The following is a 27976-nucleotide window of genomic DNA, read 5'->3' on the forward strand; positions in this document are numbered from 1 at the left end:
ACCTTGAACCTGTTCTTAGATTGTTACTCCATTTTCATGGAAGGTATTGAATTTTCATATAAATTTCTATATAAATGAATGAACACTAATTGAAGCATTTGAACCTTTTGTTTAATACACAGATGAATTGCGATGGCAACAACAGAATTGTTCACACTCTGACTTCAGTCACATATTTTGAGGGTTTACTGCACTGAAAAAAACCCCAAAAATGGTTTTTATGTATTTTGTCTTCAGTAAGAAGGCAGAAAGCCCAGCTCACGACACCCAACTGCACAGCAGTAACATGTTGAGAGTGCACTGAATGGGTGCCTTCAAATCGGGCAGCCTTGCCCAAAAAAACCTGTTAATTTGTGCTCAACACTGGGTGAAATTGTGTGGGCCAAGGCTGGATGTGTGGTTCAGTAATCCCTTCAGGACTCAAACGTAGCAAGTTCTCTGTTCACACCAGGAACCAGAACTGCTGCCACGAACACCATTTCTAGCACTCCCAGTGACCATTTTCGATGTGGGGAAGTCTCACATTTTTCACAGTTATGCATTAAAATTCATGGAGTTTCTCCTCCCTCCCAGCTTGCTCCAAGGGATGAATGATCCTGATGAATTCAGTAGTCCCAGAGAGACATTAGGGTTTGGGGTGTTTTTTTTTGGCCAGATGTAGAAATAAATATAATTTTGGTTTCTATGGGTAGAGTTTTATGACTGACTCCAGCCCTCCTCAGTAAGAAGCACAGAACTCATTCAGAACAAAGGATTTTTTATTGACCATCTTGTCAAGACATGGGTTTATGATCTTGGTCTCTCCTTCTTGCCCTTGTACAACGCCAGCAGGGACACATTGGCCACCTTGACCACCTTGAAGCGGACCCCTGGGATGTCCCCAACGGCGTGGCCCTTGCGCCCGAACCCAGCCACCAGCACCTCATCGTTCTCCTGCAAAAACCAAAACCGGGGCATGGGGAGCACAAATATCAGATCCGTGCACAAATCTGGGATTAACCACCCTCAATTTGGGCTATGCTCCACACTGCTCTTGTCTAACCACCCCAGATCAAACCTGCACACATTAAATGAGAATTAACAGAGTAAATGTCTTTATTTTCCACTGCGAAATACAACTTCTAGATGAATTACCTCAATGAAGTTCAGGCAGCCATCGTTGGGGACAAAGGCTGTGATTTTTTTGCCGTTCTTAATCAGCTGGACCCGGACACATTTCCTGATGGCAGAGTTGGGCTGCTTGGCTTCCACTCCACTGCAATGGAAATAAGTCAGAAAACCCCCATCTGTTTGATGGACCAGGAGGTTTGTTACACACCCACAAGTTACTGTTTTCCTTTGTGTTCAGTGTAAGCTGATTCTGTACTTCAGAAACTCTGAGCTGGTTAGAGCCACTCAATATATGAATATAGAGTATTTAATTACTATATAAAAACTCCATGTATCATTATATAATGTATTCTCTATAATAAATATATTTAACATATATCAATATATCGACCACCACTTCCTATGCAGAGTAAAATTTTAATCACCTACAGACTAATACTAATTCAGTAAAATCCTGAAAAAGCATAAAAGAGGGGAAAACCTCCCAAAAACTAGAAAACACTGGTCAAAAAAGAGAGCACTTGCAGCATCCCCATGAGCCTTCAAATTATTAAAGGGAACAAAATCTCCCAGAAGTAGGTAGGATCTTTGACACAAGACATACAGTTTTTCTTAATGTTGTGCCAAACCCCTGACTTTTCTGAATTTATGAAAAAAAAAAGGGCACTTTTTCTTTAAGCTTTGACTAAGTTCCCCATTTCCCCCCCACTTTTGGAAAAATTTTAATTTTTTTCTCCAATTTTTTCCAATAAAAACATATTTTTCCCTTATTTTTTGCTTAAGATCCCTATTTTTTACCAATTTTTGAAAGAAATTCCCGTTTTTTCCTATAATTCTTAAAATTAAACATAAATTAATTCTGGTTTTTTTCATCTCAGGACAGGAGCTGCATCCAGGGGGTTCTAGAGCCCCATCCCGGGGGTCTCAGCGCCCAATTCCGGGATGCTGGACCCTTATCCCAGAGACTCTGTACCCCCATCCTAGGGGCTGTGGACCCGGAGCCCGTTTGTGCACCCACACTTTCTCGAGGACGATGCCTTTAGCGTGGGAGGCGCCGCCGAAGGGGTTGGCCTTTAATGCCGTGCCCAGGTGCGCCTTCTTGTATTGCTTGTCGTGCCACTTCTGGTCGCGGCGGTGGCTGCGCAGCTTCCGAGCCGTGCGGAGGCCTCGGCACTTCCCTGCAGGAGGTGAGCAGAAGGGAGGATGGTGAGGGGAAGGAGGGTGAGGCGGGCCAGGCCGTGTGACGCAGTGGCGGACATGCGGCGGGTAATGGCGGCCGCGGCCCCACCGCCCTCAGCGCTGTCCGCACAGCACCCACTCGGCTGCGGGCGGGCGGGGAGTGCAGAGCCCCGCGGACCCTCCCTGGGATCCCGCAGCCCCAAACGCAGCCCCAAACCCAGCTCCAAGCCCGCCCGCAGCCTCGGCCTCGCTCCCCGCGCTCACCCATCCTCTCCCTGCAGCTGCCGAGCGAGAAAAGAGGGAGGAAGGTCCGCGACCGCCGCCTATAGCCGCGCCCGCTAGGACCTGCCGCGGGCTGCCCGCGCCGCGCCTGACGGAAACACGCCGACCGGCACCGTGGCGGGCAGCCCGGCCGGAGGTGGAGGCCGCGGGTTCTAGACCCAATCGGGCGGACGGGCAGGACTTGCCCCTCCCTCCCCGCGGCGTTCGAGTCCCGTTTTGATCTAGAACCGGGAGAGAAAATTTTGAGACCAGTCTGAGCTTAAAAAAAATCACTGCTTTATCCCCGGGGGCACCTCCCTGCCTGTCGTCCACACCAAGATGCACTTCTGCACCTTATGTATAATTTGTTCCATGAATATCTGTTTACAGTCTCAGGAGTTCACGCCTATTCCAAAACGCCTTATCCATATGCTGATTAATTAATTGCATGGGGCTTATTGCTCATGTTCGGGATGGGGTCTCTAGTGGTCGTTTGGGATGGTACCAGAGCTTGTTTTGTCTTTACTTGCTCACAAGGACGAGTCGAGGTTGGGCCTGGTTTTATCTTGTTAGCTGTACCAGGGGAACCAGTGTCCGACCCACAGAGAGGGACTGATGATTGATCTCTACCTGAAAAGACCACCATGAGGTGGGAGTCAGAGTCTCCTTGCAGGTAAAAAGCAACAGGACAAGGGAAAATGTCCTCAAGTTGCACCAGGGGAGCTTTAGGTGGGATACTGGGTTGTCTATCCCTAGCACAGCTGCCCAGAGCAGGGGGAGAGTCCCTATCCCTGGAGGGATTTAAAAGCCTTGTGGATGTGGCACTTGGGGACGTGGGTCAGTGGTTGCCTTGGCAGTGCTGAGGAATGGTAGCAGTCAATGGTCTGAGAACACTTTTCCAGCCTAAATGACTCTATGAGTCTTATTTCCAGCTTTTCATAGATTCCCAGAATGGTCTGGGTTGGAAGGACCTCAAACCTATCAGTCCCACCCCCTGCCATGGTCAGGGACACCTTTCACTATCCCAGGTTGCTCCAAGCCCCATCCAACCTGGCCTTGGACACTTCCAGGGATGGGGCATCCCAGCTTAAATTGCTGCATTGCCTGTGAGTCTTCCAGTGGATCTGCACCAAAGTGAAGTCCTATAACATAAACCAGCTCATATTTACTGATTTTGAAAGTTGCCGGTAGTCCATGCTGCCAAACTGCACCAATCTGTGTTCTGAACATTCTCTCCCCTTTTTGGAATTATTGTGAAGGGATAGCAATTAGAGCTTAATACATCTTTATTAAGACATCCTGTGCTCACAGCTTAAATAGAAAATACGTATTTTGTGTGTTCAGGTAGGACTGGTTTTACATGCAATCTGTATAGAATAACTAATTAAAAAAAAATGAAAACCACCCCCCAACACACACTCCCCTCAAAGAAAAAAAGAAACCGACCAATCCCAAACAAAAACTGTAAAACCCACCAACAATTTTAGAAGAAAACATTACTATTATAAAGAGCAGCTCTTGAAGATGCAGTTCCAATGTCGGAATGCTGTTGCTGTTTGGTGATTTTAAAAACAGGGAAGTTTATATTGTAAAAATGCTGCAGCTTTGCTTTTCAGTGTTAGGAATATTAGGAATACTTAAAAGCTGACTGGAAGGAAGGAAAATGATGTATTTTAAACTTTATGAGGTCTTTGGGGCATTTTTAAGACACCTTTTCTTCATTCCACCATGTTCTGGTTTAACCCCAGCTGGTAATTAAACACCACGCAGCCTCTTGCTCACTACCCTGCCCATCGTGGTGGGATGGGGAGGGAATCTGGACAAAAAAGACCTGTGGGCTGAGATAAGAGCAGTTTAATAATGGAAATAAACTTGTTGTGGTTCTTAATAATAACAACAACAACAACAATAATAACTATTAATAATACTAACACTAATATAATAATAACAATAACAATAACTATAATAGTTAAACACAATGGCTGAGATGTGCTGGCACAGGTGGCCACAAGACATGTCCCTGGAAGGTGTCCCTGCCCATGGCAGGAGGTTGAAACAAGATTATCTGTGGGCAGCTCTGTGGAAAAGGGCTGTTTGCTCAGGAGAACACCAGCCCTGCTGGATAAGCACTTCTAAAATTAAATGTTTCAGTTGGCCCAGCAGATAAATCCACCAAAAATCCCACCACTTATCTTAAAACTCTCAGTATAATCTGATCTTCCCTGTGGGATCTGATACCTGGTGTCCTGTGGTACTGCATGACGAAAGACAGCTGAGTCCTGAACAGAGTGAGCTTGGTCTTTTTTTTTTTTTTTTTTGTGCAGTTTTCCCCCTGTGCCTTCCTTGAAGGTAAAGTCAGACCTGGAGTCTGTATGGAGGTTTCTCAGGCTAGGATGGAATCCTTTGGGGATATTGTGAAGGGCACAGGGAATAGAAGGGAATTAGAATCTCAGAATGATTTGGGTTGGAAGGGACCTTAAAGCCATGGGCAGGGACACCTTCCATTATCACAGGTTGCTCCAAGCCCCATCCAAGCTGGGCTTGGACACTTCCAGGGATGGTGCAGCTACAGCTTCTCTGGGCAACCTTTGCCAGGGCCTCTCCATCCTCACAGGGAAGCAGGAAAGAATTTTAACAGGACTAATTTCTGCATCCCACCCCAGAAGAAAGCTGAAAGGCTTTTTGGCCCAATCAGTTGCCCAGAGAGAGGATTTTGTTCGAGCTGAGAAAAGTTTCATGTTTTAAGGTGAATTTTCTGCCCATATTCTGTGAATATGTCTGAATCAGAGGAACAACGATGACTCAGACTGAAAAGGTGAGTGATACATTCAGTGCTGACACTTGTAAGGTGTCTGATAACTCATACATTGCTTGAGACATGTTAATATAGAAAGCTACTCAGCTCATGGTGGCCTGACATGTGAGCTGGAAAAGAGTTTGTGTGCCCGAAGAGCCAATGCTCACAACCTTCACCAAGCTGTGAGCCTCCATGCTGAATATAATCACTTTGAAATGAGTATAATTACCTTTTCTGAGAGGTAGATCCCAAAAAAAGGAGCAGTGTTTAAAGTACAGTATGGTCTGCTGTGCCTCCTTCTTGCTGGAGGAAATGTCTGAGCTGCCTCAGTGCTAAATGAACAACAAAGAAATGATACCTTGCTGCCTAATCATTGAAGGAGGAGTTTTGCATGAGGAGTAATCAGAAGCAAAATCTCCTTGCAAAGTGAGGGGGAAAAAAAGGTGACAAACAGAAGTTTAATCCTCTTATGTGGAATACTGACCCCTTTTAGCCTGCCATAGCCTGCCATTGTAGGCTGTAAACTTAACTGTGGTGACAGGACAACAGGAAACGGCCTCAAGCTGTGCCAGGGGAAGGTCAGGAGGAATTTTGTCCTGGAAAGGGTGGTCAGGCATTGGAAGGGGCTGCCCAGGGAGTTGGGGGAGTCCCCATCCCTGGAGGTGTCCAAGGATGTGGCACTCAGTGTTCTGGGCTGGGTGACAAGGTGGTGAGCATCTTTAAGAACTGTATCAAATGTTTAATATTATTGTTGCTATTATTATTATTGGCAAGTGTCAAGAGGCAAGAAAAGACTTTTCTTTCCTTCTACCATTATTTCAGAAGATTGCTGGTGAATGATTTGCTATCAGCACCCATTGTATTAATGTATTCAACCTGCGTCTCAGGAAGTCTTCCCCATGTCTCCAGTGGCGAATCAGAGATCAAATCAGTCCAGCAGTTTAATTACCTAGATAGCATCATCTCCTCGGATGGTAAGATTGACGGAGAGATAGACAACAGGTTAGAAAAGGCATATAGAGCTTTTGGAAAGCTCCGTGTAAGAGTTTGGCGAAGTAAACACCTGAAGAAAAGTACCAAGATCAGTGTTTACAGAGCCATTGTGCTGTCTACTCTTTTATATGGGTCCGAATCATGGGTCATTTACCTCCACCACCTGTGACTCCTAGAACGCTTCCATCAATGCTGTCTCCGTACAATCCTAAACATCCACTGGTCAGATTATGTGACCAATACATCTGTTCTAGAACAAGCAGCTGTCACAAGTATTGAGGCCATGTTGCTGAGAACACAGCTGCTTTGGGCAGGACATGTCTCAAGCATGAAGGACCACTGCCTCCCTAAGATCTTGCTTTATGGTGAACTTGCCACTGGCTGCTGCAAGAGAGGAGCCCCAAAGAGAAGATACAAGGACTCCCTGAAACAACATCTCAGCCTTGGCCACATTGATCTTCGTCGCTGGTCTATTCTGGCCTCCAATCTGGAGGTCTGGAGACACACCATCTATAACACTCCTGATGCCTTTGAGAATGCACACAGGATCATTCTCAAGGAGAAAAGACAATGCAGAAAGAGCCGTGTCTTGCTGATACCACCTAAGGAGTCTTTCTGCTGTGCCTTTTGTAACCGGACTTGTCTATCTCGATTGGCCTCTTTAACCACCAGCACGCTTGTAGCAAATGTGAGTAGAGTCCTTCCCAAATCTTTGTTCGCAAAGCCTAGCCATGATAATGATGATTAATGTTTACTGATGAAATCAGTATATTTTCCATTGATTTATTCTGGTTTAACCTATGTTAGCAGTTTGGTGTTACTTGTTTTCTGGATTGCCTGCAAATCCCTCCTTTGGTTCTGAGCAAACTGACATTATTTTTCATTTTGTTGATGACGAGTGCCTTTTCTCTCCACTTATTTAGGAGTGAGGAGTACTGAGGCATTAAACAGGACTGTGACATCAATGACTTCACAGTTTTTAGGAGTGTGTGACACTTCTGCCTCTTGAAATTTTCCTCTGAGCCCTGTCTCCTTACTGGAGTAACTGTTCAAAGTTTAGCATCATACATTCATGGTACTTCACAGAAAATCTGGAGGTTATTTTCAGGTGGTTCTTGCTTAATCCCGCATTCCCTCATCCCATTTTTCAATCTAGGATTCTCACATAAGTATCTTTATTCCTTCTTAAATTGGATAGAAGCAGTACTGCTGAGGACAAGCTGCTGGGAGGTTTTTAAGATTAGCGGATATACCCTCTGTATCCCAGAGGGAGAAATGAATTAAGATGGCAAATCCTTCCTAATAGCTATGATGCTAAAGCCCCAATCTTTTTCTTATATCTGGAATGCAACAGACATGAACTCCTAGTTAGCAAAGTGAGGCTTCAGTGGTCATCACATCAACAGGTAGCAAGGAAGAAGTAGATGTCTGGGTATGTATATACCTATAGATTGGTATATGACTGTGTCCTGCCTGATATTTAAGGGTTTTGGAATGAGGTGATCTTTAAGGTTCCTCACAACCCAAACCATTTTGTGGTTCTGAGTATAAAAACAATTGAACCAGAAAGCTAAACACACACACAAACTGAAATAGTGCTGAAGAAAAGAAAATTGCTTCCAAATGTTTGACTTCAAAGCTTGCAATATGCATCTTCACATCTGTATGGTTACTAATATAAGGTACTGTAAGTCTTGAAAATACATGTAGTTCTTCCTCTGATTATCATATAGAAGGAGAAGTTTCAGAGCTGTTTGTAGGCAGCACCTTACCCTTTCTCTGAGGCGAGGGTTAGGTACAGATGAGGAATGCTCTGCAGTGTGATTTCAGAACCCATCTGATTGTATTCTTTTTTTTCCTTAACAAGCAGCTCACGTCCCGGCGCACTTTCCCCGGGTTGTGTGCTCATTTATTCACAGGGCAGCTGGAACGTGCCAGGTGTTTGCCTTGGGGAGAAATCCCAGCACACGGAGGATTTCTCCGGTGGTGGATCCTCCCCCATCACGCGGCAGAGCTGGACCAGAGCCGCAGATGTGCCGCGTGTGGAGCCACTGCCTCCCTTCCCAATGGAACGAAACGCTGCCCTGAGGTTCTTGCTGCTGTTCCTGTGTGTGGGATCCGGGGTGTCCGTGGAGCAAACGACTGTGACGTCAGGGAACAGGTCAGTGACTGGGTGTGTGGTGACAAACTTGAGCGAGCCCAGGTTTTAAATGCTGTCATTTGTGCTCTATGGAAGTAGATTCAGTCGCAGTTTGGAGTGTCAGGATGTGGTTGTAATTTCCTTTAAGGTTTAAAAGCACCTAGGGTAATACAGAAATTAATTATTTTGAAACACATAGTGAATTAAATATGTAACTTTAAAGCAATTTTATAAACGTGGCTTTAAAATGAGTGGTTTCTGTGCATCTGTCTGACATTTCATTACATTTTAATGACTCTCATACTGACTTTCCCCGGTCTATGTGAAAATGAGGTTATAAATAGAATAACAGCAAAGGTGTGAAAACTAAGGTGCTAAAATATTCTAGTGGTGTAGAATGGATATTTGAAGCGTGAATTCAATATTGCAAAGGAGTATTGAACTTACAAAATTACTGGAGATTTGGGTTTGTTGTCAATAGTGATGTTTCACTCTCTAATGAAATACAAATAATAAGCCCAAATCATAGCAGGGGAAAGAGGGGACTTCATGGAGCCAAGTGTTATGAAAGTGAAAACAACCTGAGCTGTATGAGTTGAATCATGCCTGGACTCACCAGTAACACACAGAACAAATATGCTGATGGAGGTTGCAGCTGGCAGTAAAATCTGTTCATTTAAGGCAAGAAGGACGTGTGGTGATTTGCTTAAGCTTGTATTAAGAGATCTGGTATTCAGTTACCGATAAATACTACAATATGTTTTCATCTAAATTGAGAACTTGCCGTTCTCATCTGCCAGTTTTCAGCTCCCTCGCTGTTCCTCTTAGCATAATTCTGCATTCTTTTTTTTGCAATCAGACCAGAATCTGAGAGAGAGCAAGCAGAGGAGCATTTTTTACAATGAACTTTTTTACAACAAGTATTAACAGAAGAAGTTGTGACCTGGATCCCAGTGAATTAAATGGGGATTTTGCCTCATTGGAGGTGGGATTGTGCATGCACAGTGTTAATTTGCTAGGCTCTATGACCTCAGAGGTTTGAGGTTTTTTGTATCAAAAAAGAAAGCTTAAGTATCTTGTTCTGATCCAGTCCTAGCTGGGCATCCATTAAACTGCAGATCAAACCCAGTAATCAGTGCACTGTAAAATAGTTATGTAAATCTGTCTCCCTGTGTCAAAACACACATTTGAAAACTGTAAGAGTTGTGTGGGTTTGTAGATATTTCTGGTTGATAGGACTTAACACAGAGGCATTTAAAACTCAGTAACATTTTTTGCCAGGATTTTTCTTAGAGGAGACTAGCTCTTTCCCTAACATGGTGTCCCAGGGTTTGCACATTTATAATGTCCATAACTTCCTTGAAATTCCCTATGGCAAGTGTCCATTGCACAATCAGTGCATTGCCACCAGGTGCTTGTCACCTTTTGTCATGACTTTGTTTTTAGCGCATTTGAATGTTCACGTGTTATTTTCCAATTAAATGCCTTGTAAATTAGCTGAAACTAGTTCAACAGACAGTAACGAATTCTGCAGCTGGGCAATATTAGTATTAGAAAGATGACTCTGAAGTAATAGAAATACTGTTTCTTTAGAGGTGGAGTACATTTTCCCTTCTGGTGCAGTTTATCAGAGCAGTAATATGAAGAGTAAAAGAGTGAATATGATGTGAAAACTTCCTGTGGCTTCCACACTCAACCAGTGTTGGGTGCCAGGATTATTCCTGTGGCTCATCTGAGCAGAGAAAATACTGTTTACATGGAAGTCCTCAAGAGCTGGAGTCTTTATAAACTTTTTTGGACAAACAAGCCAGACTTGGTTATCTTATGTAGATGGATAATGTCATCTGATAAGAGGGAATTTACACTTCTTTATGCTTATAATCTTATTTAATTGGGTTTTACATAGTGATTAGTCATTCCAGTGCTTTGTATTAGGGCTAATCCAATTTCATGTGGGTTCCCAACATACTTGGTATGGTAAATTCAACATACAACCCACATGCCTAGGTGTTATCTGGGCCAGTTATTTATGAATTGCTAAGGAAAAATATTGAAACGTATACCCTGTGAGCAACTGAATTTGAAGTGTCACAGTAAGAGTGTCTGATTAAAAAAATGATAAATTTGAAAAGCTATTCTTTAATTCAGTGTGCTAAAAATGATTTGCTGTCAGTTTTGCAATGGAGAGTAAATGCTAGCTAGTTTCCTATCTCTTGTACATGTAATGAACATTTTATAATTAAAAGGGAATACGTATTTTTAAAAAATTTTCACATTTTTTGCTTTCAATACTTCTGTTCTGTGAAACGTGCTCCAGCTGAGGATGAAAGGGCTTTGGGTGCCAGGGATCGCCTGTGAATTCCCCAGCTTGCCTTTTCCTTGGGAAAGCTGCTGATGTGACATCATGATGGACATGGGCAGCCACTCATCCCTGTCATGGATCACAAACCCATGACACCTCGGGACTGTGGGTGTCAGAAGCAGCTGACAGACCCCATAACATTGACGGCAGCCTGAGCTTGCCCAGACACCAGGACGTGATCCTTGGCTCTGCCAGCCACAGACCGGCTGTGCCCCAGTGATGTGGAATGATGGATTTCCTTCCTCTAACAGAGCTCCATGCATTGTGCAGGAGGAAAGGACTGCTAATTAACAGAGTAATTAACAGGAGGACCAAGCATGAGGTGCTTCCCTTGCAGCCTTATGGTGTCTGTCATGCTGTGGCACTACATGGTGGTTCACGAGTCACTCTCTGCACTGCATTTCCTCATGAAAACATGACTATTTCATCAGCTGTGCACATTCATCTGTGTCAGTATCTTCATGCTAAAAACAGAGACTCGATGTCTTTTCCTGTACTCAGCACTGGTGAGGCCACACCTCGAGTACTGTGTCCAGTTCTGGGCCCCTCAGTTCAGGAAGGATATTGAGGTGCTGGAACAGGTCCAGAGAAGAGCAACGAGGCTGGTGAAGGGACTTGAGCACCAAGTCCTGTGAGGAGAGGCTGAGGGAGCTGGGGTTGTTCAGCCTGGAGAAGAGGAGGCTCAGGGGAGACCTCATCACTCTCTACAACTCCCTGAAAGGAGGTTGTAGCCAGGTGGGAGTTGGTCTCTTTTCCCAGACAACTATCAGCAAGACAAGAGGGAATGGTCTTAAGTTGTGCCAGGGGAGGTTTAGGTTGGATATTAGAAAGAATTTCTTTACAGAGAGGGTGGTCAGACGTTGGAATGGGCTGCCCAGGGAAGTAGTGGATTCACTGTCCCTGGAGGTTTTTAAGACAAGACTGGATGTGGCTCTTAGTGCCATGGTCTAGTAACCACAGCAGTAGTGGATCAAGGGTTGGACTTGATGATCTCAGAGGTCCCTTCCAACCCAGCTGATTCTATAATTCTATGATTCTATGATTCTATGATTCCAGAGTGGTTGTGGGATGTGGAGCAGCCAGGAGTTATTAAGATTTTTTTAATCACAACCCCCAAATTAACCCTTCTTCTTCCCAGAGCAGCATGAAAACCTTATAAGTCCATTTCAGGAATGAAATGAATTGCACAATTTTACACCACCCTTCTCCCACTCCAGTGTTTTAGTTTGTGATTTCCAAACAGGAGGAGTGACCTATGGGAGTTCAACTGTGCATATAGGGAGGAGTTAAAAGTATAACTAAGCGTAACTAGATATACATAGGTACAATACAAGTAAATATAACTAAAGTTAGTATAACTAAAGAATTTTCATTAGTTTCCTTTTGGTGTGCCTTGTTTTTGTAGCTCTTACCATGCAAAAAATTCTCCCACATTTGCCTGTTCCAACCCAAAGGCACAATCTCTCATGAAAATAGACTAGAAAAGACAAAAAGGGATACATCAAATTACAAAAATGTTCCTAATCATAAAACAACCCAAGAGAGAGTTTTATCTGAGCAAGAAAGCAAGGTTTTGTCCATTGTGGCCACATCTTTTGTTACCTGTGTGTCAAAATCTGATATTTCCACCCATCTCTGAGAGCTGTTGGCATGAGCAGTTTCCAGCATCTTGAAGAACTGATTCCAGCACGAACCCTGGCACCCAAAGAGCAGTGGGAGAAAGTGGGAACCACTCTGAAAGTTGAATGAATAAACCTGTAAATAAACCTGCCAGATTAATTTTAAACAGTGTCACCCACAGAGATGTTTTTTAACATAAGATCTTTGTAAGGTTCTTCCAGCTTGAGAGAAAGCAGGGTGGGCTCTGTGCCATCCCATGTTGTTTAGACTCGTATTTATCTGCCATTAATGATGGTGTGATGGAAATTAGGTTGGGATCACTCCTGTTAGTGGGTAACATAGATCCCCCTACCCAGAATCTGGCGGGGAGTGAGTTCACCCAGCTGTCCAGAGACTCCCCAGGAATGCCAAGTCTTGACTTTGCAATTCCAATACTTTACAGTACAATTTGCTCACAAATACTGAAAACTGGTCTTTTTTCTGGTCTTTATATGCTGGTCTTGATGTATATATTTTCAAGAATTTTGCTCCTGTGGTGGGTTGGAAAAGGAGCAGGAAACAAGGCAAGGGAAGAAGATGGAAATGTATTTCCATGTTTAGTGGCTGTGGGGCAGGTCTGGCCCCAGCAGCTGGAGATTTACACTAAGAAGAACATCAAATATTGAAAATTTCATGAGCCTGGTAGTTCACATTTTAGATGTGCTTTGCCCACACCCTACCTTGCAGCTGACTCTGTGACATTTAGTATTGCTTGGAACCGTTCAGGAGCTGTCTTCAAATGGCTGTAGTTCTGGGCTTAAGACATGTTAGCCCATTGCATATGATCTATCCTGAGGGAATTAAACGTGTTGCTTCTGACCCTCACTGTGGAACAAGGGTGGTGCTGGGTGCTTGTGTTCCTCTGCCTGTGGGCTGGAACTGATTCTGTCTCTAACCTAGAACTGGTGTCCCATGGAACGGGACAAGAGAAAACAGGACAAGAGAGAAGCCTTTTGTCAATGTGATAAGGGTATGGGAAAGCCTGTCAGGGCTAATCCACCCAAGGGATCTCTGAAAATTCGGCATTTTTAGCCTGGGCTCAGCAGCTTTGGGTTAATTTGCCTTGTTCCTGCTATATTACCAAGCCAAGGACCTGAGTTACATTTTGAATGTTTTATGGAACAAAGTAGTAACAGGTGTTGTCCCCAGTAAACTTGTTGCAGACTTTAAATCCAGATGCTGTAAAATAAGTATTTTTCTCCTCTCTTGTAGTTCACATGAATTCTCAGATCAAGATTCTCTGCAGAGAAATGGTAAGGCTTTCAGTGGGATGAACTCCTGGATACTGGTTCTGTTAGTGTGGCTGTAAAAGGTTTTATTCCCAAATGTTGCTTCTGCTGGCCTTAGTGACTCTTCTGTCACATGTGTTGTTAAAGCATATCCCCCATTAAAAAACACCCTTTAAAGGATTTACCTGTTTTAAAATACTAATTTGCTGTCCAACTCAGATGCAGAGAGAATGGGGAAGACAAAAGCGTTCACTCTTTTTAACCAAATGAAAACAGAATTAAATTTTTGAAGGATAGAGCTTTGAGAACGTCCATGAAATGACCTGTCCTTGTGAAACTTTGCTCTCCTGGCAAGCAGTTGGGCCATCAGGTTGTTTGTCACATCTTCCTATCTCTGGTGGTGCAGGGAAAGAACTTCCCGCTCGCAATTAAGACGCTTTTGTTGTTCAATTCAGCACACACTCTTTGATGACAGAGTTTGCTGTACAAAGAAAACAAGCATCTTTTGCTGTGTTTGGGATGAATAAATGCAGATGTAGACTGAATCTTGTAATTTTGGGGCACTGGAGTTCCTTCCAGATGTTCAATGAAAAGAAGAGGAACCTTGTTGAACGAGTAAGGTAAACTAGAAAATACATGTAATGAAGGTAGTATTTGGAACAAGTCAAGTATTTTCCAAGACAGAATCAGCTATTCTCACATACACATTTTGTGCAGGGATAATTATTGTTTGCATAAGAACGTGCAAAAATTATGCCTTTATAAATGACTGGGTGTTTATAATATACTAATAATGCTGATAACACTCTTTCTTCTGCAGATCAACATTACCAAGGTGGCGTGAAGCCAAAATTGAATGTCAGTCAAGTGGCAATTGCACAGGTAATGGATCTGTAGAGTCTTTTCATAGCACATTTAGATCTTTTAATTTACATTGTTGAATTAAACTCTTTTTATATTGTTTACCAGAAACAGCCAACAAAACTGCCTAAATCATTGTAATATGGTACTGATTCACTGCCTGCTGTACAAGGTGTCCTCTGGTTTTCTGAGGAGTGAGGTGAGACTTCAGATGCTGTTGCTGATGCTGACTGGCCATGGATTTGGGCACATGGTCTTTCTGAAAGAACCAAATCCTTATATCCATATCCCGTACAGTGACATTTGACTGCTGTGGCCAGTCTTGTGCTTATATCACTTGATACTAAATGAACAGCTGTAGCAAAACTTCATATTTTCAGTGGAAGTTTTTCATGAGACCAGGCAGTAGGTCTTGTCAAAAACTGACCATAAAAGGCTTCCTTACCAAAAGAAGCTCACCAAAAGTGATGCACTCTGCTGTAAGTAACATATTGATTAAATCTCCCTCACCTGTACTTCTGAGAAGACAGCCTTATCATTTATATGGACACAGTCATAGTCACTTACCACATCTGACCGTGATCTTACCTGGCTTTCAGCTTGTTGCTGTCAGTACTTACTAATTTTAATCCTCAAGCACCCTTGTGCCATGTGTAAGGTCCAGTTTCAAAAGGGATCTTTCAGGATCTAAGCTGAGAGACATGATTTTCTAATCTGAACAGTACCAAAAAAAAAAATAAAAAAATCTCTCTTTAAGCCAAGACAAAGCTTTGGGGCTTAACTCTGTCTCTCCTGGAGCCTGGTAAGATGCTGTTTCTGACTGGGACTCAGAAACCTCTCTTATTTTTGTATATGATTTGAACTTGCTGAATCATATGACATGGAAAAACCAGCCATGCAGACATTGTGTGTGTTACCCTGTTCAGATAGGATGTGCATTAGTGGGGCAGAGCTGGTGTCTGGAAATTTGAGTTTGAAATCTGGAAATGGCAGTTAAATTTTTAAGTTCTTTCAGAGCTCTAAGTCACTGTCTCAAATTATGTTGCCTGACAGCCAAATTGTCTTTTTGCAATGAAATTTTGGCTTAGAAGGGGTAGCATTTTTCTAGTGTTTCCAGATGACATGGAAGCTGCAGTCCCTGGGTTTTAACCCTGTAACTGATTTTGTAAAGGCAAGGATCCACACTTGAGCCATCCTGGTCTGCAGCAGGTATTTTCCTGATTTTAAAGCAATTAGGAGCCAAACTACCTGCAGGCAGGTGTAAACTTGCGCATTTCGTTCACCTGGACAGCTGCCTAATGTGCTTTCAGCATGGTAGGCTGTGTCCTTGGCCCAAACTGAGTCCTTTTCAGTGTGTTGAAGTACTTCTTATTGGTGTCCCAGGTAAACAACCTCATTTATTCTGGTAGGATGGAGAGCAAATCCTGAAATGCACACCTTCTGATAGCCATCTTTTGTGTGGTTCCTCAGATTGTCAGCCACAACTTCAGCAGGGAAGGGCAGTGGGAAGGAGCATTCTGGAGGCGGTTCTCCCACAGCCACCACAGCCCCCTCAATGTCACGGTCAATGGCATCCCCTGCATCCTTTTCTGGGCCAAGAGGATCATGATCAGGCTTGAAAACCACACTCAGCTGGACTTGACAGAGAAGACATTTGGTGTCCATGCCACAGTGGATGTTGGAGACTCAAACTGCAGTGAAGACAGTGCAATGTAAGGTGGAATTCTGCTACACCAGTGGAACTGGTGCCAGATTACAAGTCTAGGAAGTACATACTGAAGGAAAACTGACCTTGTAGAGCCCCGGGGCTCTTTCCTAAATGTCCTGCCATTGCAGCAGCAGGGGTTATATCCTTTAAAGCCAGCCTTTCATGGGGCACATGGGTGTACTGAGCTGTTGCAGTGGTGTGGTCACTCCTTGGGGCCAGCCAGCTTTGCTCTTAGGGCCTGTGAGGCCTCAGCTGTTGATCTGTTTAGCTTCCAGCTGTTTTAGACAATTGCTTGGGAGGCTGAAGAGTGGGTTCTATGCTGAATATGGGGCCTTTGGGCTGTGCATGACTACTCACCCCTTTACAGGAGGTGTGCCAGCAGTACTGTACAGGATGCGGGTCTGTACTTACTCCTATATGGCATTTCACCTGTACAGCTAAATATGTTTCCCCAGAAAGTATTAACTCTTTCTGATCACACAGCTGCAAAGGATAACCCAAGGTGCACAGAAATTTTACTGAGAAATGCCTGAAAACTAAAAGTAAAATTGAAAAAGAAACCAGGACTTTTGTGTGTAGTATCATAGTATTCAACGAGGGCAGTCTGAATATTATGTCATCAACATGTGAACCAATGCAGCAGTTCCATCAAGATGTGAACTATTCCATTAGTTCTCCCTACCCTTTTCCTGTCAAAACAGGCGGAGGTAGAGAATGGAATAAAGTTATTTTAGAAATAAAAAGTAATAACAAACATTCTGTCCTCTCTTCTGGTCTACAATTTGGAAATAATCTTGCTCTGATTAGTAATTATTGCAATGTAATAGACTGCAAAATGAAGGGTTTCAAAACACAAAGAATAGTTTCATAGTTTTTCATAAGACCTGGAAAATCAGAAGGACAATGTTTTTTTGTGGTCTGTGAACTCCTTCTAGAGCTGATATTTGGAGACTGTTAGACAAGCAGGTTACTCTGTCTCCCTGTCTGTCACGGGTACCTCTGTAGTCTTACTACTGTAGAGGCTTCATTTTGTAAATACAGATTTCTAAGAAATTAGGGCTTGCCCTGACTCTGTCTGGGAGGGAGATAATGTGTGATTCTCTTGTGATTTGGGTCTGTGGCTGAAGCAGTGTTTGTGACAGAGAGGAAAGGGAAAAACTTGCTTGAAAGTTGCTCTGTAATCTCAGTTTTAAGGACCAACCTAAATTAAGCCAGTTGATGGCTCAGTCCTCACATGGTAGATTGCCCAGTTTTTCTCACATCAGAAAAAAATCCCTCAGAATTCTCCCTTCTCTAGCTTTCATTGTTAAGACAACTCTCTGTATTGTCTTTCAAGCTGATTTATGCTGTGTAATCAGGGTAAAGTAGCTGGAGCCAGGAAAAAATATTAGACACCGAACACATATTTGTTTACTATAGGAATATAATGATCCAACCTGTGTTTTTTTCTTAGTTGAATGCTGTATTTGCCTGTGGCTAATCCTCAGCTATTATGATTTCCCTTTGCAATAAAGAAAGGGATAGTCTGGATTCAGTGTCCTTGCTTATTGGACCAGTGTTAGTCAAGGAGTCTTGAAGTCTAGATCTCCTATGAAATCATAGGGATAGCTGTTTGGGGGTTTTTTTGGTGTGTTTGTTTGGTTTTTTAATTTAGTTTTGTTTTGTGTGAAGTTTTTTGTTTTGGTTTGGTTTGTTTGTTTGTTTTTTAAATATATTCTTCAGCTTTAATTTTGGAAGTCTTTCAGATGCTGCATGTTTCTGCTGTGTTTTGTTTTTGTCTTATGTGAACAATGAGAATCTCTATACAGGTTTTAAGAGGCAAAATATTAGTGTTAAGTGATGAAACAATATATTCCACTTAGTTACGTATTGCTACTGTGCATTAAGCTGATAGATTAATTTAGTAAATTTCAGGTGCCCATGCTCACTGCAGGTGACCTTTATAGAGCTGCCTCACAGTCAGGGTATTTATGTGGCTCTAATGATGTGCATGTGTGGACTTTGGACTCCAGAGACATCTGTGTTTTTTATGCTCTGGTATTTAAAAAGATGAGAATAATATGTGTGTTTACACTTTCTGATGACATACAGAGGTGATAGCTGACTGAGACGACATGGCTTGAGAAGGAGAACAGAGATCTACTGAACTAATTACCAACTGATGTGCAAAGCAGTGGGATTTAATTGTGCTGGAAGTTAAACATACATTTATACTCTTTCTAGACAGTTTGGACCTCGTTCCAAACTGCAGGTGAACTAGTAGATTTCAATGGAGGAAAATTTAATCCTTCCAGTTTTTTTTCCCCACTGACTTTAAGGATATACTGAACAAAAGGCTCCAGGTATAACTGAGTTTAATCTTTTGTGCTGCTTTTCTCTCTGAAGACTTTTGAATTTTTTTCCTAGCCTGATGTAACTTGCTTTTTGACCTAGGCTTTCTCTGAAGTTTGGGGACATTGGCAATCTAAAGGGACTAGTTATCAGGTAAGTTTATATGGCAAAAAAACCCAACCAGATAATAAAAACCAGGTTAATATACATTGTTATGCAGTTGCTTGTGGAATTATAAGTGAATTTGTTTAAGCAAAAATAATGTGATAGAAATTGTTGATTGTATAATTGTCACACCTGCATTCAGTGTGTCTGTCATTTGCCTGCCTTGTTCTAAGGCATTTTTTCTCCTTTGTTGGCTTTTCTATTAATGAGAAAAGTTTACATCATCTCTTTTGTATAGAATCTTTCTATATCTGAGATTTTAGCTAAACTTTGGTGATTTACTACATCTTTCTTGGGAATTTTATGTCAAGAACTGGTAGTGTGGGCTGTTCAGACCTCAGACTGTGACCTGGTTTATGTTTACTTCTTGGTGACAGAAAAAACAGCATTTCTTGTTAATTAACTTCCCATATCTTGGATGGAAGTACAATACCAGTGTGGTAGTTTATTTTGGCTGAATGCTAGGTGTCCACCGAGGCTGTGCAGGTCTCCCTCCATCCAGAGGGAAAAGGGGAGATGAAAAAAACCATAAAAACCCAGGATTTACCAAGAAAGGCAGTTTTATATTTACACAGAAGAAAGGAAAAAAAAAACTAATAACACTACAAAAATATAGACAAAGGAAACTAACAGTAAAATTCTACTTCCTGGAATAAGCGAAGTGCTATTTCTCTCTCTCCTCCAAGGAGCAGACATCCTGCCAGATAGCTATCACAGAAGAGAGTGAGTTACTTCCTTCTCCCTCTTTATATCTGAGCTGATGTAACATGATATGGAATATCTTCCAAGTCAATATGAATCAGGTGACTTATCCTATGTTTCCTCCCAGAAAAAGGAAACAAACCTACTACAACCAGTGTTGGATATATTTTGCTCAACCATTTATTAAAAATCCCTCAAAATCCTCTTATTGTGTGGGAGAACAAGTAACAAGGAGCAAACTCCTTCAGTTGCAATAATGAACAACCTCAAAACACAGAATTTTTAGCATTGGAAGGGACCTCTGGAGATGACCCGGCCCAACTCCCTGCCCTGGCAGGGTCACCTGGAGCAGGTCACACGGTAACATGTCCAGGTGGGTCTGGGATGTCTCCAGAGAGAGAGACTCCACACCCTCCCTGGGCAGCTGTTACAGGGCTCTGCCACCTCCATGGAAATCTCTTCCTCGCTTTCCAGACTCAGTGGAAGGATCTAGAGCTCACACAAATATAAACTGGTCATGCCAGTGAGTCTCCTAAGGTTGTTCAATGTGCAAATTCAACAGGTGGAACCCTTTGACTTGTTTTCCTACTCACCTCTCTCCCCACACGATGTTTCCAGGCTCTTGCTGACCACCAGCTATTACCAGCTATCTGTTCAGAACTGGTTCAGCCTGCACAGGCTGCAGCTGCTGTACAACCACTCGGTGCAGGCGACGTTCAATGCGACCCGAATCCATGCGCCGGCGACTTACTCCTACCACTGCGACCACGTGAGCAGCCTGCAGAGATACGATGCTCTCCTCATTCCCAGCTCTGCAAATGACCTCTCACAGCTCTGGGAAGTCACTTTTATTGATTTCCAGGTAACATCATGGAATTAGGCCCATGGGATCCTGTAGGTAGATTGATGGGAAGTTTTGGCCATTTGCTGACAAGGAAATATAATGACCTTCTATGTACAGTCTGTGGGATTTCCATGGAACACAAAATTGAAATAAGAACTTAAATTATTCTCTTTATCTCCCTATCAAAGGAAATTAAGGGCTGTATAGATTTTCTGTAGTCTTCTGCTTGTGTTCCCTTTAGTGTGGGGGGTGAATTTAACTTCCAGTGTTCCATCTTTCTGAGCAGAGCCGTTAAACGTCGCATCAGTAACAGCATCAGACACCAGGTACAGGATTCATCTCGCTTAACTTTTGATGCCTAGGAATTTTACCCTGTGGCCTGATTATAGTCACCCCAGCCTGCCTCTAAAGCTAGTGGATAATTCCTCTGACTCGTCTTAAGTCCTTATTTTAGGATGAGATTAATAATCTTCTAAAAGTGCCAAGTTTTCTGTGTTTGGCAATGAGGGAGCCTCAGAGGGCTGGACTAGAACATCTTGCTTTTACATACCTAAGTCATAGGGCATGAAGAGCTGAAAAAGGGAATTGAAGAGGAAAGCTGGTCCTCTTTTCTCACCATGAGATAAATGCTCATGGGCTGATTTAGTGGAGCTGGCACAATTCCCTGAATGCCAGTGTGGTAAACTTCATATTAGAGCTGAAGCCACAAGTGAAAATTGTTGGTGTTTTCCATAGTTGGATGCAGCTTCCTGTAGTGTAGTTGGTTTGCTACCAAATACCACACACATGGATCTGGTGAGGAAAACCTAATTCTAGGGTAGGCATTTCAAAATATTTCCTGGTTTGTTGCATTGAAGTTTATGCAGTTTGAAACAGAGACTCTGAGGACCCTCAACAAGTGATGCTGGAGGTGCACCATTAAGGTGAAAGGCATTAATTAAATATTGTGGACCATCAAGAGAAGATTTTTTTTCAAACACAACTACAAATCCTTTGGGCAGCAGAGCAGAGGGGATTAGAATAGCTAGTGGTTTCTAGAAGACTGACCTGGAAAACCTCTGAGCATTAACTCCAGCCAGCACAGGGAGGTACAAATTTGCAATGTGCAGGTATTTAATTAGAAATTCTTACTGCCATCAGGAACACAAGCACCTCATTTAACATGAGCTCTCTTGTTCTCCTCGTAGATCCAAGGTTTTAACATCCAGGAAGGACATTTTGCCTATGCAAAGGACTGTGCATCCTTCTTCTCTCCAGCAATACTGATGGGGCTGGTGATGTCCCTGATCCTGCTGCTGGTCCTTGCCTATGCCCTTCACATGCTGATCCATCTCAAATCCCTTGACAGGCACCATGAGTGCAAAGCTTCTCCTGCCTATTTTGCACAGACGAAAGACAGCGACATGGGAGATGAGAAGGAGCCACTGAGAAACAGTGGGAATGAGTCCTATGAACTTAGAAACAAGCAGTTTGGTAAAATCTATATTTAGCAATGTGCATCTAAGTGAAACGAGGTATTTTCTTCTGCTGGCACTGTTGTGTGTAGTTGGTGCAGGTCTTTCACCAGCTGATGAAAGGAAAAGTAGACAGAAACAGACTGTTTAACTGGTTATTTATTGATCATCATCTCAAAGACGCCTTGGGAAACAAGCTGAGATAAAAAAATTCCATTGTGAATAAGAGATTCATGTTATGGGACTTCATTCCTGTAGCAAAAAGCCAAAATGCATAGCTTTTATCCTGCTTACAAGGTCTTGAAGAGAGAATCAGTAATGAAGACTTTGAAATCAAATAAAGATACTAAATAGATGTGTATCTATGTATAGATAGATAGATATAGATGTAAATCTCTTAGCTTGTTCTTTCAGAAGGCAAGATATTTCCTCATTTTGTATTTCCTCTGTGTCTTGACAAAATATCATAAATTTCTTTCTCAGGATGTGCTTTCCTTTTATTTTCCAAGTTACATCCCCTCCTCTTAGTCGTCATAAACTCCTTTTCTTTCAGAGCCACTTAAGCTGTGTTTTTATCCGCAGTGATGGCTCCAGAACAGCAGCATCCTGATACTTCCCTGTGTCTGAGCTGGAGGCTTACTCTGAGGATCCAGTGGGAGAGCACCAGACATCTGGTCAAAGGCTTACCCTTAACTTCCTGCCTCAACTGCACGCCAGAAGAGGGATTATAAGCATAATACCCTGTAATTCAAGGTTAATTTCTTTCCTATCAAATCCCATCAGTCTCCCTTGTGAATTTTACCTGAATGGGGGTAACCAGTGCTATAATTCAAAATCTATATAAGCAAAGCGGAGGAAGCTCCTTAGCACTGAAAAAGGTACTGTGATATGATTTTCAGTGCTTTGTCTGAGCATTTAGGACACGGTGGTCCTCAAACTTGTCCTTTCTTCCGTTAAAGGCAAAGTTTGGGAACTTCAAATTAGCCATGATTTGGCCCTGATTTCTAGTAAGGAAGAGCACAGTAACGTACCAACTATAGTGCTTTTAGGTTATAAGTAATACTATGTAATAATAAGTAATAATATGTTAGAAAATCTTCTGCAAATACGGATTTAGCAGGCATGTTTTATGCCTGTTTTATTTTAGATAATAGAACTAATTAGTTGTTTGTAGTCTTTGTAAACTATACTGCAGTGGTCTTTAAACACCTTGAAAGGTGTCCAAAGATCTCCTAATTATTAGGTAGGCATTCCTGAATATTTCCTGGTTTGTTGAAGTTTATGCAGTTTGAAACAGAGATTCTGGAGATTCTCAATAAGTGATGCTGGAGATGCATCATTAAGGTGAAAGGTACCAATTAAATATTGCTGAGCCATCAGCAGTGACACACAGGTGGAACCCAAATCAGTTGATTGATTTAGGGAAGTACTTCAGAGGGAAAAAAACTCCCCATTTTTGACACATAACCAGAAGTAAGGACTTACCACAGCTGCCTGTGGGCAGCTGCTGCCAAACTTTCATTTGTTTCATAAAGGAAACAAGCGAAACAATGAATGCCTGGGAACCTGAGTGAGGTTAACAAGAGAAGGTGCAAATCAAAACCAGGGTATTCCCTGCTGAGTGGCAAAACACTCTCCAGCTTGGTGCCCTCTGCTTGCACCCAGTGGGGACAGATGTTGGCAGATGTTAGAGTTCAGGATGCCAGTGCTAAATAGGTGATGCTCCCCGTGGTCTGGAGAGCAGTGCTGTCATGCCCTGGAGGTTGGGAAATTAAAACCTGACACCAGTCAGTGGCAGCCTATCAAAATGACTGTCAGTCACTGGTGTGAAATGTTCACCCTGCTGAGCCAAGCACGGCAGCACTTCCTGAACATTGTGTTCTCTGGGACACAAAGGCACTTCTTCCTCCCACAGAGGTCATTTATCCTTCTAGTTACTGTCTGATGGTGCTGTCAGGGTAATTCTTACCTGTCATTTTCTTGCATGTTTTAAATGGGCAAAATTAGCCCTGTTGCTGTGAAAGATTCTTACAACTCTGAGACTGGGAATAAGAGAGATACCCTCCAGTCATATCCCTCAATCCTCATGTCCTTTTCCAACCCAGCTGTGTTCTCCTGACTTTGAGGGTGAATATCTGCTGGCTTTGTGCTTGAGAGACTCATTACTGCAAACCTGCAGTGTGTAACAGTTCAGGTTTTTTTGGTGCAGACTTTAATGATGTGTGTGGCCCTTTCAGCAGGAAGTCACTTGAGCAAAAGATAGGAATTTGTACCTGCTGATTTACAAGGCAAACTTTAGAATAAAACAGAATGAAAAAATGAAAAGGAGAGGTAAAAGTAAAAAAAATTACCAAGAAAAATAAAATTTGTTTCCTTTTATCAGCTTCTCCTAAACTATGACACAACTGGTATTATCCCCAGGATCCACTGGGACAAGGTGCACAGGTAGTAGTTATCTTATCTCTGCTGTGACTTTTAGTGTTACAGTCCTTCATGGTAGTGGAAGGTGACTCTACTCCTCCATGTATCCCCTGTATCATCACAATTCTACTCAGGTGCCAGCAAGAGTCAGAAAGGATAAACACACTAATTGAATTAGACAGGAAATACAGTGCTCATTATAGGACTGGAATGATGAGCCTTGTTTGTAAAGAGTTAATGGTACATTAGTGGAAAAAGCACCAGAAGAAAAAAATTCATCATAATTGCAGTTTCTGTCTCCTTGTGCCATGTATAAAGGCAAGCACCCATGGTTGAAAAAGACAAAAATGTGTGGCTTTGCATTCCCACTAAGCTGTATTTTCTGTGAGCCAAGCAATCCTTATCAAATGCACATTTTGGAGCAACAGGGACAGTCCATTCACCTGGTCCTGAAAGAAGAAAATTCAAGTTAAAATTATTTGTGTGCTACAGAAATAACCTACATTGGTACTAACAGACTCATTAATAAAAGATAAGCTTTTTTTACATGGTCCACGTGCTGCATTATTTCATTTTTGCATGACATCAAGCAACCTTTTCAACATACATGTGTTCATTCAAACAAAATCCTTATATCATCGCTTCAAAACTGATTCAGTGTTTCAAATTCAGGGCCCCATCCACTCCTACTTAAACTCAAAGGGAAGAGTCTCCGTTTAAATGAAACAGGAAAATTTTCGCAGACTATTATGCAGCTCTCGCTGTGATAACAAAGAATTGAACAAATGAATACATTTATTTCTAATACATTTCAGCTGCTGTTAAAATTTTATATAATTTTCCTTCACACCAATATTAGGCAACTTTACATTGGCAGCAAATTGGATTTTCAGGCAATACATTAATGACTGCTGTTTGAACTGAAGTGGTGGACTTTTGGCATAGTATTGATTAAAACTGCACAAGGAATTATCAGAGCCAAGGCCACTGTGGATACAGGGACAAAAACCACAAGTCCACTTGCTGGTAAGTAACACTGAATTCCAGGTAGGCAGAAGAAATAGGTTTATTTCTTTCCTTCAAGTTTTATAAATGGTGGTGTTTCCCTGCCCTTCTTGAAATACTGATTCTTGCTGTAGCAAGTGTTAGTTCTGTCATTGATTTTTTTTTAATTGTTGATTTCCAAAAGGCTGGGTGCAACATTCCATTTCAGAAACTGTCCCCAGGAGCTCAGAAAGCATTTACCAGGGTGGGTCTGTTCTTCACCATTATTGAATATCCCTTGAATTGTTCTCCACTTCTTGTAACCCTTGTGACATTGCATTTAACTGGTGTATGGTAGATCTTAAATCTGATTTATTGGTTCCTAGATCACCCCTTAGTTTGTTTGATGTAACAATACAGGCTTTATTTGATGTTACATGACACAGTCTGAAAGAAATTAGAAGAAAATGCTAAACCTTGTATCTACATTTTTGCACTTTTGTTTCTTCAAGCTGACATCTTGTCATATGTCAGAAAATGTAATTTGTTTCTTCTGAGTCAGTGGTGTGTAAAGTTACTCATGACTCACACTGTGTTTGAAGCCTGACAAAGAGTTTCAATCCCTGCAAATTTTGGAACAGCTCTTCTGAACATTTTGCATCTGCCTAGTTCTGAGTGCTTTTTCTGGGTCAGTTTTATGATTTTGGTACATCAGCCTGCCCTGTGCTGGCTGCCTAAAGATTTTAATTGGTTATTGGAAGTAATCACTTTGCCTGTTTGCAGGTAAGTGCTGCTGCTTGGGAATGTAAAGGAATATTGATTTTTGGAAACTCAAAAAGGAAGTTTTCCAAATAAATGATGTTTTTTTCCGTCAATGCATCCTACTGAGCTTTTGCATATTAACACAAGCTACTTGTTCATTGGAGACCTTTACTTTCCTCTCTCCTGGCTTCGGCTTGAAGCTGAAGTGGATGGACCAGGGCTACAGAAAGAGCAGCAACACTTTTTATTTGGCCTCATGATGCCTCTTAGGCTATTGAGTTGCCTTTCAGGTGTCCAGGAGCCAGTCTACAGCTTTTCTGCCATTTCTATGTGTCTGCAATGGAAGGAATTTATTATCAGGCTTCCCTCACCAAAAAAACCCCCAAAATAATACCCCCACCCCAAAAATGCACCCCCCCCAAACAAAAACAAACAAACAAACAAACAAAAATTATTTTCAGCCCTGGACATGATTTGTCATTGTTTTCTTCCAGCTAAAGCTGGTCTTTGCAGTGAAAAGGGCACAGAACTTGAATTTTCAGTGTTTTATCAACAAAGAGCAGGTTTTTCACTCCCAGATGTAGTTTTCTGTCACAAAATATTAATCAAGGCTCTTCAAGAGACCGAAAAGCTCTGTCCCAATTACACCCCTGACTTCAGAAATGTGAAGCCAAAGGGAAAGGGACAGTTTTGTCTTTACTCCTTGAAAAATCTCACATTCAACCAGTTTGAAATCATGGGCTGTGAAATGGAGTGTGGAGTCATGACAAGTCCTGCCCCTCATCAGTGAAAAGAATTTGGCGGTGATATGGTTTGAAGCTGGCTCCCTGCCAAGTCTCCAAACCCTACCACAAGAAGTTCCTCCCTCCCCTAAACCTCAGTGAGAAGAGAGGAAAAAAACCCAAGAGAACCAAAACGAGAGAGAGACAGCTAAAGCAATATATATAAATATATTTACACTTATATTACAGTTATATACAATTGAAATATATATACAATTTCACAAGGAAAAGGGAAAGGGAAGGGGAAGGGGAAAAAAAAGGAACAAAACCAGATTAAAAAATATATATCCTGATCAATAGCCCAAGATCTAGCAACTAAAAGAATTAGCAAAGAGTGTCTTACTACTCTCCTTGGGACAACGGAAAGTCATGCCGGAGTGACTGCCGGCAACCTCCGCCACCCAAGGTTGGCAAGGCCTTACCAGGCCTCACTCCCCAACCCGACAGACTCAACAGCAGGGAAACCCGCACCTCCAAAGCTGCTGGAAGGAGAAAGAGAGGGCAAAGGCCTCTCCTCCTTTCTTCTTATACCCCGGCTTATGTAAAAATCGTAGGGAATACTGGGTAAATCCAGGCACTTCCTTGGTTACAAACTGGTCACCAAGGAAGGCCTAGACCAAACTACCACAGGTGGAAATCCTTAAACCTATTCCTAAATAAGCACACCCTCAGTATTGATGTTCTTCCATTTCCAATCTGTTTGAAATGGAAGAGTCTTAACACAAGGAAGGGTCTTAAATCCTGCAGTTCATCTTCTGGATCCCTTTGGTATTGGGACTGGTGCCTGCAGTGCCAGCTGGGAATTTTTAAGGGTTTCAAATGGTTTATATAAACACTCTCACAGAAAAACTGATGCTCTGCCAAAGTCCCTTGAGTCTGTAGTCCCCAGGATGTGCCATGAAGGCTCTTAAATTCTGCAAAACTCTACAGTGAAAATTAAGAAGATGCAGAATTACACATTTTATATTATTGGAAAGATTAATGGGTCACCACCAAGTGGAAATTCTTCATGTAGGCAGATTCTTCATGTAATTGAAGTGATCAGGAAATCTTCAGTTCTCCTGAAAATCTGCTTAGTGAGTTACATAAATCCCTGGTAGGAACTGGTGTGGAAGTAGCTGTGGCATTGTACTCCAGTAGTGCCTGAATACATATTTGAGTTTGTTTCTTTGGCTAACGGCTAAGAAGATATTTCATTGGGAACTCTCATTTTGTGTGCAAGATGTGCAGGG

The 27976-nt window shown here is 42.3% G+C and overlaps 2 protein-coding genes and 1 long non-coding RNA gene across 5 annotated transcripts; 1 reads left to right on the forward strand and 2 right to left on the reverse strand.

Moving 5' to 3' along the window:
• Nucleotides 1-740: 740 nt before the first annotated feature.
• On the reverse strand, nucleotides 741-2649 carry RPS23 (ribosomal protein S23). The gene is made up of 4 exons (XM_027634763.1): nucleotides 2554-2649; nucleotides 2129-2288; nucleotides 1135-1255; nucleotides 741-933 (listed from the first exon to the last, which is right to left on the reverse strand). The coding sequence occupies exons 1-4, from the start codon at nucleotides 2555-2557 to the stop codon at nucleotides 787-789; spliced, it is 432 nt and encodes a 143-aa protein (XP_027490564.1). The 5' UTR covers nucleotides 2558-2649; the 3' UTR covers nucleotides 741-786.
• A 54-nt stretch (nucleotides 2650-2703) lies between these two features.
• ATP6AP1L (ATPase H+ transporting accessory protein 1 like) lies at nucleotides 2704-23854 on the forward strand. Of its 3 annotated transcripts, none has more exons than XM_027634761.1 (9): nucleotides 2704-3223; nucleotides 5214-5365; nucleotides 8211-8501; nucleotides 13714-13754; nucleotides 14551-14612; nucleotides 16062-16303; nucleotides 18733-18783; nucleotides 20116-20359; nucleotides 21529-23854. In XM_027634761.1, exons 3-9 carry the CDS (start codon nucleotides 8407-8409, stop codon nucleotides 21829-21831), a joined length of 1038 nt encoding a protein of 345 aa, XP_027490562.1. In that variant the 5' UTR covers nucleotides 2704-3223; nucleotides 5214-5365; nucleotides 8211-8406; the 3' UTR covers nucleotides 21832-23854. The 3 variants fall into 3 exon arrangements, 2 of the variants coding, with proteins under 2 accessions (XP_027490562.1, XP_027490563.1); XM_027634762.1 differs by having other exon boundaries at nucleotides 5297-5365; XR_003526254.1 differs by lacking the exon at nucleotides 2704-3223 and having other exon boundaries at nucleotides 5092-5365; nucleotides 21529-21923; nucleotides 22378-23854.
• Nucleotides 23855-24443: 589 nt separating this feature from the next.
• Nucleotides 24444-27133, reverse strand: LOC113943242. Its single transcript, XR_003526255.1, has 3 exons — nucleotides 27088-27133; nucleotides 26129-26296; nucleotides 24444-24665 (listed from the first exon to the last, which is right to left on the reverse strand). It is a non-coding gene; the product is annotated as an uncharacterized LOC113943242 (long non-coding RNA).
• Between the last annotated feature and the right edge of the window lie 843 nt (nucleotides 27134-27976).

The sequence above is a fragment of the Corapipo altera genome, unplaced genomic scaffold (assembly GCF_003945725.1).
Source record: "Corapipo altera isolate COAL_440 unplaced genomic scaffold, ASM394572v1 61411, whole genome shotgun sequence".
Classification (NCBI taxonomy): domain Eukaryota; kingdom Metazoa; phylum Chordata; class Aves; order Passeriformes; family Pipridae; genus Corapipo; species Corapipo altera.